This window comes from Cyrtonyx montezumae, unplaced genomic scaffold (genome assembly GCF_038088225.1).
Source record: "Cyrtonyx montezumae isolate F1298 unplaced genomic scaffold, pur_monq_1.0 scaffold_7, whole genome shotgun sequence".
Lineage (NCBI taxonomy): Eukaryota > Metazoa > Chordata > Aves > Galliformes > Odontophoridae > Cyrtonyx > Cyrtonyx montezumae.
The window spans coordinates 17,472,784-17,485,507 of NW_027072078.1; the positions used below are offsets into that span (position 1 = coordinate 17,472,784).

The window sequence follows — 12,724 nt, forward strand, 5'->3', positions numbered from 1 at the left end:
AGCAGCAGAGGAATACAAAGTGCACATAAGGGTACAGGACAGGCACTGAACGGAGCAGGTACTCATCTGAACTGCCTTTCCAGGCAGCAGCAGACCAATCTCAAACCAAAGCCAATGTAGGGGAAAAACCCACTCTGCCAAAGTACCAATCAAATGGCAGGAAGGTGAAGGACCTAACTGCTATGAGATTACCCAAAGCTAATGCTTTCATTGCAACCTCCCCACAGTCGAGCCTTCTTAGAACTGAAGAGTGCTTTACCTCTGAAAATGCAATGGCTTCTGTGAGCATAACTGACCACTGATAAGAGATTTAATCAATTCAAGCAAACAAGAGACACTGTGTATTGTCTTCTGATACCAGCCAAATGGGCTGCTATATGATCAAAGATTCTGCAGACCAGCAACCTCATGTTTTGAAACATGCAGGTGCATAGCAGATAGTTCATCTGCTAAACAAATTGAAATTGTCCTGGCATAGAAACTTTCTCCCCACACCTCCTAAGAAATGCAGTGGCTTTGTTTAGGCATCACACATTTTGCAAACGTTACTTTAGCCACCAACAAGGTCTTTTTTGCTCAGCTAGCTTTGGCCTAGCTAAGATTTTAGACACACCATTATTATCAATTGAAGTTTTACTTCTTAATCAATAGAAACACAGTCTGAAAGTGACATACGAGACTTGAAGATTGTTCTAAAGTAAAGATAAGTAATAAAACTTTTACATATAAAACACATTCTTAGGAGACATTACAAAGACTCAAGTAATGGGAAGACAAAGGGTTGCTGAAGTCTTGGACCTAATAGATCAACCAAAATGAAAACAAGCATAAAGTATAAGCTAAATTCAAAGGACCATCCTTGGCTTTTCAGTTATGTGGCTTTTTGGGAAGTTGAACTAAGTCAACATTGCATACAATTAATCTATTTTATTTTAATTATACTTGCTGCCTTGCAATCTATTACGAACACACTTCATTTTTGATCGAGTTTACTTTACCAGACTTGGAGCCGGTTTTAGACCAAGGGAGTGAGCAAGAGCAGTGGCTGCATGAGCTGGATGCATTGCATTGGGCTCTCCCCATCTAGACACATGATTACAGCACTAGAGGCAGACTGACTCCTTGAAAGCCAGAAGCTTTCCACCTGCTGCTCGATTTGACAGGGCTGCAGACTCAAGAAATAGCCCATTTACTAACACTGGCTATTCTGCTCCCAGTGATCAGTTCAGCCAGCTAAGTCAGCAGAGCCATAATGGCAATATTATTTTTTTTCTGTCAAGTGACAAGTCAAAGACAAAGCAGAGAAGAAAAGACAGAAGGTAGTCTGAAACAGGTGTGAGGAAAGCCACACAGAGGAACAAAAGGGTGTAGAGTACCTTTTGCAGAAAGCAGAAACTCCCACATTCATTAGGACTTGTTGCCAAAGCAACAAGTGCTCCTGGCAAACTGACTGCTTAAAAAAAAACATTTGTTTTAATGAAGGGACAGAGAGAGAAAAAAAAATAAAATGTGAAAAGAAAAAGAAACATTTTAAGAACAGGAGCTAGGCAAAAAACAGGAGTCAGGGATAGAGGTTGTTTACCTTTCTCATCTACAGAAAAGTGAAGGTACAAGCCAAGGGAACAGCAAATGGCAAGGGCTGCTGTGGAATTCTACTTCTGACTGACCTCCTGAAAGGGTTCTCCAGGGCAGACAGCTAGCTTCCCTTCCCCAGGAGACAACCCAACAGGTAGAAAGGAGTGCCTCTGCAGTGCCCGTGCTGGCTACCATTGCCTAAAAGGCATTGCACCTGCCAAGCACATTTTGACAGAAGCCACCTCAAATCTGTAATATGAACAGTTTGGAATGAATTCCTCTTGAATCCAGGTACAGTAAGTAAGACGAGAAAACCAACTAACAGATCACCTTAACATGTCTCATTTTTTTTTTTATAAAGTAGGTAATATATATTCAAGTCATAAAACCTAACATTTACAAGTTTGCACTTGCAACCAGCATTCACTTCATGCCCATTTGAGGACAAGAGGTCCCACCTGAAATGTCACTCTAGGTCAGAGCCCCAGAACCTCCCCTAGGAACAGTGGTACACCCTACACAACAGCAAGATGGCAGGAGCAAACTTGCAGCTATGTGAAAATATGAAGGGTGGAGGAAGGTGCCATTCTATTGACAATAGTTTCTAGCTAATTCAGCTTTCTAAATGCATTATCATTTGAAGTCAGAAAAATAACCAGTGGCAGACAAGGAAAAATAGGTTATAAAACATGCCTCTCCACATTTATCAGTTGCCTGATAGTTCATTTTTTGAAATAAGAACTAATGCCCTGTCTTCCACAGTAGCAGAAAGCTAAAAATGTTGGGAAAAGATTTTATACCTACTGAACAAGAAAATGACTTTTTTTTTCCTTCTGACTCTAATTTATAACAGTTTGTCTCTGCCCCACGACTACATCTGACACTACAGCCTTGGCTTATAGCACGAGTTGAAAAGTGTCAGTCAGACTCAAAGATAAACTCATCAATAGAGAAGTGCAGACATTCTTCCCTACCTGCTTGTGAATGTCAGCTGTTTGTCTGGGAGCAGTCCCTTGAAAAGCCTTTACTAAATAAGAAAGAAAAAGGGAGATAGAGGGCAATTCAAGCAAACAAACAACCTAAAAAAAAAAAAAAAACACCGGAGGAAGGGAACCCCACAAAGACTGCGAAGAGTAGGGGAAAAAACCACAAAAATACAACCTCTCCCCATCAGGTCCTCCCAACAACCTTCTTTATCAGAGGTTCATTGTCAATCAATTAGCCAAGACAGCAGGGGTCTGTAAGAAGGGGGCTAGCCTGAGAGACAATGGTCTGCCCTGTTGTATTACTATTTAATCACTTCTACTAAATAAATAAAGCAGCCCTGAGGTGCTGTCATGTCAAGGGAATTTATAACAAAAAAAAACCTTCATTTTTCATTGGTCATTACTTTTCCTTCCCTCCCACCCCTGCAGGACTAGAGAGGGTTATTACTGTAGCCTTAAGTTCCATCTTTGTGTTGCTTGCCTTTGATTCCCACTCGGACCTTGCCACTTTCTGGCACTAATTTGTCAGACCGAACAAAGGAGGGATTTGTACCTCCTGTAAGGTCTCAATTAGGAAAGGCTTCTGCTGTATTATGTGCCATTGGGACAGGACACAAAGACGGTAATTACAGGAATTTGCACTAAATGGCTGAAGAATTCACAGCAAAACTTTTCTTTCTCCCCCTCCTCATCCTTTTCCAAGCTTACCCTTCCCTGCAGCCCCGGGGAAAACGGCTCTTAATGCCTGCAATGTAATTACCAACAGCAGGCCCCTTACTTTAAACAGCAGCCGCGCAGGGAACAGCACAAACTGCTTGCAGGGAGCAAGGTGCAAGGAGGGAGCCTCAGCGTCTCCAAAGTCTCAGCACAACTTTTCTCAGCCAGACAAGATTTCTCAGTTTCTCCCCGTTATAATTAAAATTGATTGTGTTTTGTTAACAGACAGAAGTACCAGCTGACTTCACAGACCAACTCTGAGGGTCCCATGGCAATCAGCAAAGGGTATGCTACTACAGTAAACACTGCGTATCTCCATCCTTGGGTACAGGTAGTCTCAGTTGTGTCTTCTGAAATCCAGGAGGTGCCATGCCTCTTACCGGCTCTTCACAATTCACATTTCTTAAAGAGAGAACTGAGCTTTTGCTCCACTCGGCAGACTGAAAGGAGCCCAGGGGAGTACTGGGAAAGTCTCTCATGTATCAGGAAAAGATACAATGTGACTGGCACTGTCCAAACACTGTTTTTGTGGGGAACACAATGAGTTCCGTCTAAAAGTCAAAAATTTCTAGAGGAAATCCACCCATCCTACTCAAAAATCTCTTCCCATACAATGAAACAACACTGAAATCTCACATTGCAGACACATTTTCCTGCCCTTATAGGATCCAATCCTGATGGAAATGGACCCTTGAAATTTGGACCTCAGTCACAGAATGAAGCAAAACTATAAAATATTCCTCCAAGATTGAAATGAAAAGAGATAAGAAAGGAACAGAGCTTCAATACAACCCAGGAAATTATCTTAAAAATGAGACTTAATTCTCCTGACTTCTTGACCTTCACAAGGTTTGTCTGCTGGATACTACACCAGGCTGACTCCATGTTGGGAAGTCTTGTTTGACTAAGCTCAGCCTCCTGGCAGCTTTCATTCTCACAACTGTTTTTAAAGGTAAGACATCTCTGTTGTCCCTGTTTTAGAGGTACCAGATGTTTGCTTACACTCTTAGGTACCCAATGGTATTTAGTTAACCAGAGTTGTTGCAGTACCCAGGCACTTTCAATTGAGTTCAACACATAATTAGTCCCAAAAAAAACCAAGACATGAAATTACAGAGTTCATAGCCAAGAATAGAACTGAATTCAAGCAGGAGCCCCAGCAGCATGACCAAACTGGTAACTACTGTGAGGCAAACGTTTACAATGCTCCAGCAATCACAGAAGAGTCATGCACCTTGGAGAGGTGAGCAGGAGGCATATCTGCAGGTGATCACCACAGAGAAGCCAAGCCAGCTTCATGTGTACCCAGCTCTGCAACCAGCAAGGGTTTTCAGGGGCTCAGATCTCCTCCAGCAGGAATTCAGGCCAGCCAGTTGGCCCTGCACAGACCCCAAAAAGCTATGTGTAGTTCTAGAGCAACAGGAAACCCCCAAACCAGACAGCTCCCCACCCCAGGGGGAATGCAGGATTCTAGCAGCTTCCACAACAAAAGATAAAAACAGTCTAAAAAGCTATTTCTGATGCAGCTTGCCATTTTAAGTGAATATAACTAACTAAAGCCAGCCCACACAGCACAATTTCAGCACAAGGTTCCAAATTTGCTCCACAAAGATGCCTTAAGTTAAAAAAAAAAAGAACTGCACTCAAATGGGTCCCCTCTATTTCCACATAATTCCCAATCAGGATAGAATCACTCTCCTGCCCAGGACTAGAGTCACCTTTTAAATGAACTGAGATTCACAATTATGCAGAACCTTAAGGTCATGTTTTCATCTCTGCTTCAGGGAAAATAAAGAGCAAATAAGCTCACGCTAGGATCCCACTGCTAAAATATGTGCCACCAAACAATAGTACGTCAGGAAAACATATACATTGCTTTAAGGAGACTCCTGAGAAAGCCCAGCACTGTAACTGAGTTCCAAAGACAATTTGGAGGAGACTTATTAATAAGACACAAGTGCTTGATGTTGGAAACTTGTGCTGTAACCAGAATTCAGGTCCTTCTGATTCTGGAACACTTGTCCACTTTCCTTTGAAAACAACTCATCTGCCCAATAAAGAAGCCCTGGCCCACATAGTATATGCTGTGTGTGCATGATCTAATGCTTCAGAACCGTGCATCAAATGTTGGAGTGTCCTTGCCTATCTTTTATATTTTTCTCCACATTTTAAAGAGCAAAGAAAGACTAATACACCAAAGTGCCTATGGCTGTAGTAAGAAGTAGGGAGCTGTAAGCTGCTAAAACAAATGTAAGCTTTTCCAGGTGATTTTCTGTTTGTTTCTGCAGAGGAAGAATGGGTACAGAAGCTGCCATCTAGTTGCTTACCTGCACACTTGAAGCTCTGAACTGTGAGCCCTCTCTCTAGAGACAGCGTGGTCAGGATGCTGAGGAAGCTGGTAGTCACAGACTGGCGCTTGCTCTTCCTGAAATCATTTCCAAAGGGCCGATCTCCAGGTTTGTTTCGAAGCATGACCTGTGGGTTTTGACCTAGACTTCTAGTGGCATTGGCTGCTGTCTTCAGAGCTTCCATCCACTCCTGTGCTCTCTGACGGGTCTCTGCACGCAGGCGGAGGATATCTTGAGGAAAAATGACCTGAAAGCACGAGTCAAAGCCATCTTGAGTATCCGTCTGGACCGACAGGCAAACATCGACATTGTAGCTCAGAAGAGGGTCCTCATCAAGCCTACCAGGTTGGAATGCCATTAGACAAGACCTGTTTAAGACAAAAGTAAATGCCTTCCAGTTATTCTGGACTGTTAACCTATAAAGAGTCCCTGATTTGAGAATATTTTGGTACCCTCTAGTATTTTCAGTCAAATTCATGGACAGAAAAAGTTCCATGGGCTTCTCTACCAATCCATTTATTTGAGAAGGGTCACTGCTATTGTCAGGCTTCGGCAAATTCTTCACTTGCTCTGGCTGTCTTATAAAAGTAGGCACAGAAGCACGCATCACTTCCCAGAGCTTCCGCCCCCAGTCCAAAGCTTCCCATGATGACTCTGCCTTCAGCTGCAGCTGAGAGTTGTCTGACAGGACAGTCTCCACCACCTTGGCTTCCATGCTACCAGTAACAGTGACCCTTTGAAAACGCACAAGCGGATACACAGTGGGAAGAGTCTGGTTGCCACTGCTGTCCAGGCAGTACAGGTACAGTTTGTACGGGGAGAGCTCAGCATAACAGGTTTGCCAGTAGCTGTCATCGTCTCTTCTAATTTCCAAATATCCCTTCTTCAGAATATTTGGGAACATTGGCTTGTGTTCTAGAAGAAACAAAACGAGAATATTGATTCATTTTAAACAACATTTCAATTTGCTCAGTCACACTGGCTCACATGTTTCTTCTGATCGTATACAATGTTTTCAGGGGCTAAGACCAAGGAAATAGACAACATGCCATAATTATAAAACATAGCCACTCACTATCAAAAACATAGCAAAAAAACCAACAAGATGACAACAACGACAAATCAAAACAGCACCTTGCCACCCAGCTTCCCCAGGTTCAGTTTAATGGCCTCATTCCCAGAGGACAAACTTGCCCCAGCGAAGGCCCTCCACGGGCTGCAGTCCCCCGCAGCCCCCCCCTCACGCCCGCAGTGCCGCGCCCTTCCCTCGCCTCGCCTCGCGGAGGGGCACAGCTGCGCGACCGTTAGACCGGCAGCGGCCGCGCCCAGCAGGGGGCAGGCCCGCACCTGCAGACGAGCCGTGCTCCCCGCAGGGCCGGCAGATGCGAGCACTCCCTCCTGGGCTGCACTTGCCCATCATGGCGGGGCCCGGTACAAATCCAGTAGAGTTCACTATCACACCCTAACGGCAATTTTATCGTCTGGCACGGCAAAACCCAGCAGAGTGAGCTGTTGCTCTGTTTGACTCCACCTCCCCACGACTGGAACAGCCATGAGTTTTGCCATGAGCTGTCAGGAACTGCAGGACCACTGAGCCAGCTACTGCTTGGGCCAACAGCCCACACAATTTTAAAACGTGACCACTTCTGAGCATGCCTAGGATGCCTTCAACACAGAGCTAGGAGAGCAAAGTACCTGGGTTGGACAGAGCTTGGGAGCAAAATTGCACAGGATGTAACTGCGTTGAGGTTCTCCACCCGGCTTCCTAGGAGGGCTGGCTGGACTGCCCTCAGTGAAGCCCAACAGTAAGCATTTATAGGGTTAAAGCAGACAAGTTTTAGACAACCTTATTCAACATCCATGAGAATTAAATGCTTTGCAACACTTAATGTGAGTACGCAAACCTGAGACAAGCAGTTAAAAATGAAGGAAGAATGCTACCTTCCACACACACAAACAAAAAAGATACTTAAGACTTCCTTTACCCACCTGGCCTCAGCTTCCCCATGTAGCACATATACATATAGAACAGAAACTACACTTTACGCCACATTCAAAAAAGCATTCTTAAATTTACCTAGAAAGATCTTCTGCATATAAAAACAAAAATCATAACAATTTAAAAATCTTTGGTACTGGGTATGAAAAGGCCAAAAATAAGAACATAACTGTATATTGCAGACAAATACACTACTCGAAAATATTTCAACTAAATATGAAAACTGAAAGCCCAATCTAAAAAGGTAGAGAAAAAGCATGCTCTCATAATCCTAAACGAATACACACGTGTGCACCCACACTAAAAGAGAGCCAATTTTATTCACCATACATCTCCAGCCCTGACATTCATTAGTATTTCTGCGCTAACTCAAAAGCCGTTAATTTATCTGAAACCCACACCAATCCCTTTGTAGTGCAGATAATGGGCATCCATTCTAGAGTCATCTTCCCTTTCTATTAATCCAATCAGGGAGGCAGCGTTTCTGCAGCTCCAACTGCAATCTCTCTCGCTTCCATCAAGTACAGATGACAGTTCAAGCTTCTCCATAATAAGACAACTCATAACCTTCCCCCAGCCACCCCTCCTTCATCTGCACACGCATTTGCTCATCTTTTGTTGAGTTAGAGAAAGGCTATCTCTCCTTCTCTGCCTTTCACAGAGTCACCCCCTTCTTTCTTCACCCCTCAAGCTCAGCTCCACCCTCTAAATGAGAGAAAACCAGCAGCCAACTTGATTAACATTCTAATGTCTCATATTGTTTAGGTCAGGGCAGTAGTTGTTGGGAGAGATGTGTTGAATCTACACACAACCCTATGGCCCTCCGCTCCCAGGTCTCCTCCATGTGCAGTGTGACAGACAATGCCTTTCCAACTCAACAAGCAAATGCTCCCACCTCTTCATCCACCTTCGAATCAGAAACTGCACCTTTGCATCTCTTCCTCCTTACAAAGCCATGGAAAATAAACTGAGGAAGGATTAAAAAAACATGGAAAAAATAACAGTAAATGGCCTGTGCCTTGGAGTTATAGTTTCAAGCAATGAGGGGGAAGGAGGCAGAAGGAAGCAGAGAAACTCAGCATCTAACAACAGTGCAATATACTCTTCAGCATCTCTCCTCTTCTTTGAGAACTCCCACCTCAACCCAGCTGGGCACCCCGCACACATCTACCATTTTTTATGCTTGGTGGTAGATGAGGGAGCCCAGATGTTGTCTCAGCATATCCAGGAGATGCATGTTCCCAAACAACTGACGTACTTGTGCCCCAGGAAAACATGTCCACAGAAGCATTTCTGATTTCGGCAATACCAAATAACTTGGAAATGCTTCATTTCTGAAGGACTTGCCTTTTGAGGTGGCATTCCTGTCTGGATTCTCCAGCTCAGAGATGAGCACAAGTCACAGATCTTTCGCCAACAGTCCTCATCATTTCCTATAGAAATCAGCAGATGCCTTTTCAACCTGAAATGCTTTCTCAGGTCAGGATGGATTGCTGTCCCACAGGCTCCACAGTTGAGAGATATGGCACAGTCAGACATGCTGTCAGGGAGTAAAGCAGCTGAAACCTGTGGAAGTCACCTCAAATACAAAACCACTTTTGCTCCAGTAATTTCCCAATTCAAGCACAGTCTTGGCATGGCAGTCTCAACCAGAGATATAAACTAGAAAATGCCTCTTGGTCCTACTCCCACCTCTGCCACTGACACTGTAAGTCAAGTTGGCCAATACATTTATTTGTACTTTTTGTTTACCTCCATTCTGCACATTTTTTTTTCTGTCCACTCTCCTGTAAGCCATATGTTTTTGATCACACTGTTCTCAAAGCTCTCCGTAAGCCCTCATACAGAACACCCTCATGCTGCTGGTGCTAAAATAAATTAGATACATGAGCTCCTCCTTAACTCAACTAGTGGACTTCCTTGATGCTTGCAGGATTAGGACCTACCTGCTCCTCAGCCAGCACGACTAAGATCTGTGACGTCCACTGCCCTCTTACTTAAAACAGTCATCTTTTCTTTCCATCCATTTTTCCACCTGGCTCTGCAGACATATCTTCTGCAGGCAAAAGTAGTGAGAAAAATCAAATGAAGATGCATTTGCTCATCTTTGCATAAATTCACTCAATAAAACTTCAAAAAGAAGGAATAAAGAGTATAAAGTAACTGACAAAGCTACAAAAACAGAGTCATTGGTTCACATTACCAGAGATAGCTAACACCACTAAGAGAAAAGTCTTACATACTGTAATAGCAACTAACATGAAAATTCAGTTATGAAAGTCATCACAACATCAGTGGAAGCAATCAGCACTGCCCCAGGAGATGAAAAACTCTATTAAGCTTTATGGAGTGTTGTAACTCCAGAGCCACAATAGAGCATAACCCTCCCAACCAAACTCAGTGGTGCCTTTTACTGTAATCCTCCTGTACTACCAGTTTCTTTACATGACTCCCCCTCCCACAGCACTGCTTTCTCCATTCTCCTCTGTGCCCTTCCACTGTCCCACAGGCAGGGGAACAGAGCAGTGCTGCTCTCTGGCAGCCCCTGTGGCCCCTTCAGCTCAGAGGGTTCCCAATGTGCAACCAGAACTGAACCTGCAGCAGACAAGTGCAGCACCCTCCAAATCAGCCAAAGCACTTAGAGGAGTCTTATCTAACAGATGAGATGAGGTGATCTAAATTTCACTTCTGTTTGATCTCAGGCAAAACACCTCACCCCATCCCTCTGCATCCCTGCTCAGTCTTGCTGTCTTTATTGTGGGGTCTGTTTAAGCTGTAACCTCTTAGGAGAAGGGGCTTGTCCTTTGCTAGATGCAGAAACAGCCCCTAGCACTTGACAGACCCCAGTCCAGTGGAGGGCATCCAACTTGCATTGGATTTTAAACAATTGTGCCTCTTCAAATCTTGAAAGGCTCCAAACCTCTACAAGTACAGCTCCTCCTTGCCTACCTTTTCATGCTGAAAATAGATTGGCCTCTGGGAGCACTGGATGCTCCAAATGGCTGGATGCTGTCTGGGATTATTTCCAAGTAGTTTGAGGCTTCCTGCTCTCCAGAGAGGAAAGTGCAAAGCGTTGTTTCCGCACATCTGCCTTTTGGATGGCTACACAATACCACACAGCTATAATGCTCTACTACCCTTGTAGCAATCGGTCTGCTCTGACTGCACAACTTCTACTTACTGCTGACAAAAGACAGTGCTAATGGAGCATTTTTGCAAAACCACAAATAGTAATTAGAGTTCACAAAACTCCCTGGTGGACCGGAAAGGAACCAGGCTTTATGTGGCCATCAGCATTGCATCAGTGTGAGGGCTCCACATCACACCTTCAGCATTTCATACTGCTCAGGATCTCTGTCTACTTCCACTCTGCAGCAGCTCCCTTACCAAGCACAACCTCTCCGTTTTCTGCCTAATTGTCTTTGGAGGCTCCTTCCTGAGCAGAACAACAGTGGTGCTTGACAGTCCTGCCATCTCCTGCTCTGCGACCCACTGACAGGAACCTGCTCAGCAAAGCAGTACGTACAACTAAACGCTGCAAGAGCTAGCAACATAGGCACAGAGATAGTGCCAGCTACTGCCGCTGCAGGCAAGGATATCTGGCAAACAAATTAAAGATCCCCACATTATTCAAATTTTATTTTCTAATAAAGCTGAAGAAAGATGAATTAGGATCAGGTTTTTGTCAATTTGCATTAAAAGTTAAGAATTAAATTTCACAAAGAAATTCTCCTTTTGATAGAAGAACAATTTCAGTGTCAAGTTCCCAATGGCACCGAGTCAAAGGCTCCAAGGACTTCTCCGTTGTGATGTGGTTTTGCAATTCAAAGAAGCCAGATCCTTCAGGTGCTTATGGCTGTGACTTCAGCATCCTCTGGCTGTAATAAAATTAAGCACTTGCATATGAAAGTGCTTACAGGCATAATCTGAACACAATATCATTCCTCAGCAAATGACGCTTAACAAAACTTGTTGATTTCCAGTACAGACTCTACCACCACCAAGCTCCATCACACTCCACAGCCATGTCAAAGAGTGGTGAGATATAAATCAACTAATTCGCTTAAAGATTACCTTACTCAATCCAAATTGCAAGTGTTGCTAAAAATCAGTAGATCCAGGAGCTCGCTTGCTGTACTTGCTTCCCTGAATGACATTAGCACCACAATAATGCACTTATGTTCTTCATTCACAAGCAATCTTTTCAGGCAAAAAAAAAAAAACAACCAAAAACCCTGATAATGTCCCTCACCAATTCACATGCATTTCTTCAGCATCACTTCAACCTGCTCCTCACCCAGTGGCTGAGCATAACATGTCCAGCAGCATTTGGTCAAGATGGAATCAAGGCTGCTTTATGCTACGTAACGTCAGCATTGGAGTAGAAAAATAAAATCCCTCAAGTCAATGTGATCTCTGAAGTAGGATAAAGCAGCATTGTAAAAATCAAAAGACCACTTTCAGTCCTCAAGTCTGTGAACCACTACTGTGCTGTTCTTGAATACAGATTTAGATATGTTTTCCCTCCACAAAAAAAAAATATACTAGAGAAGTTTACCAGTGTAACGCGATAGAAAGCAATGACAGCAGAGTAGCAAGTAAGGGCTTGCTCAAATGCAACAGCCACGAGCAGAAATAAAGGAAAGCTGCTTACCTTTAGAAGACCTCAAGTACACAGGGATCTCCAGCAAGACACCCTTACTTCTGCCACCAGCCCTTAAATGAGGTCTGGGAAGGGGTGGATCCCGTTTCCACCCCTTCTGGTCACTCAGGAGCACCTGAGCTCCCCTGGGTTGGCCCTGCCTTCCTAACAGGTGCTCAATCAAGCAGTGACTTAGCATTTCTAGATATCCAAGAGTTGCATGAAGTTGCAGCCCACACCTCTTTGAAATATTCTCTGTACTACTCCTGAAGACATGATCAGACCTTTGCAGTGTTCCTAATGATGGCTAGGCTCCCAGACAGGTAATAAGATGTGAAGAGAGGGAAAATATAGTAAATCAGTCAGGAGAAAGAGACAGGTGAATTTCTGCTCCCAATCAATAAGTAGTCTTTGGCCTTATTAGCCAGTTTTAAGGCTTTCATTTTCTTCAACATAC

The 12,724-nt window shown here is 43.8% G+C and overlaps 2 protein-coding genes across 2 annotated transcripts in view; one reads left to right on the forward strand and one right to left on the reverse strand.

Annotated features, from left to right (window-relative positions):
* The window catches only part of CCNYL1 (cyclin Y like 1), a 236,616-nt gene that overhangs the window by 114,746 nt on the left and 109,146 nt on the right, over window positions 1-12,724 (forward strand). The gene's annotated exons all lie outside the window — the stretch shown is intronic.
* The window catches only part of PLEKHM3 (pleckstrin homology domain containing M3), a 77,046-nt gene that overhangs the window by 61,421 nt on the left and 2,901 nt on the right, over window positions 1-12,724 (reverse strand). The window contains exon 2 of the mRNA XM_065751105.1: window positions 5,606-6,541. Coding sequence (XP_065607177.1) covers window positions 5,606-6,541 — 936 coding nt within the window. The remainder of the gene's footprint in view (window positions 1-5,605; window positions 6,542-12,724) is intronic.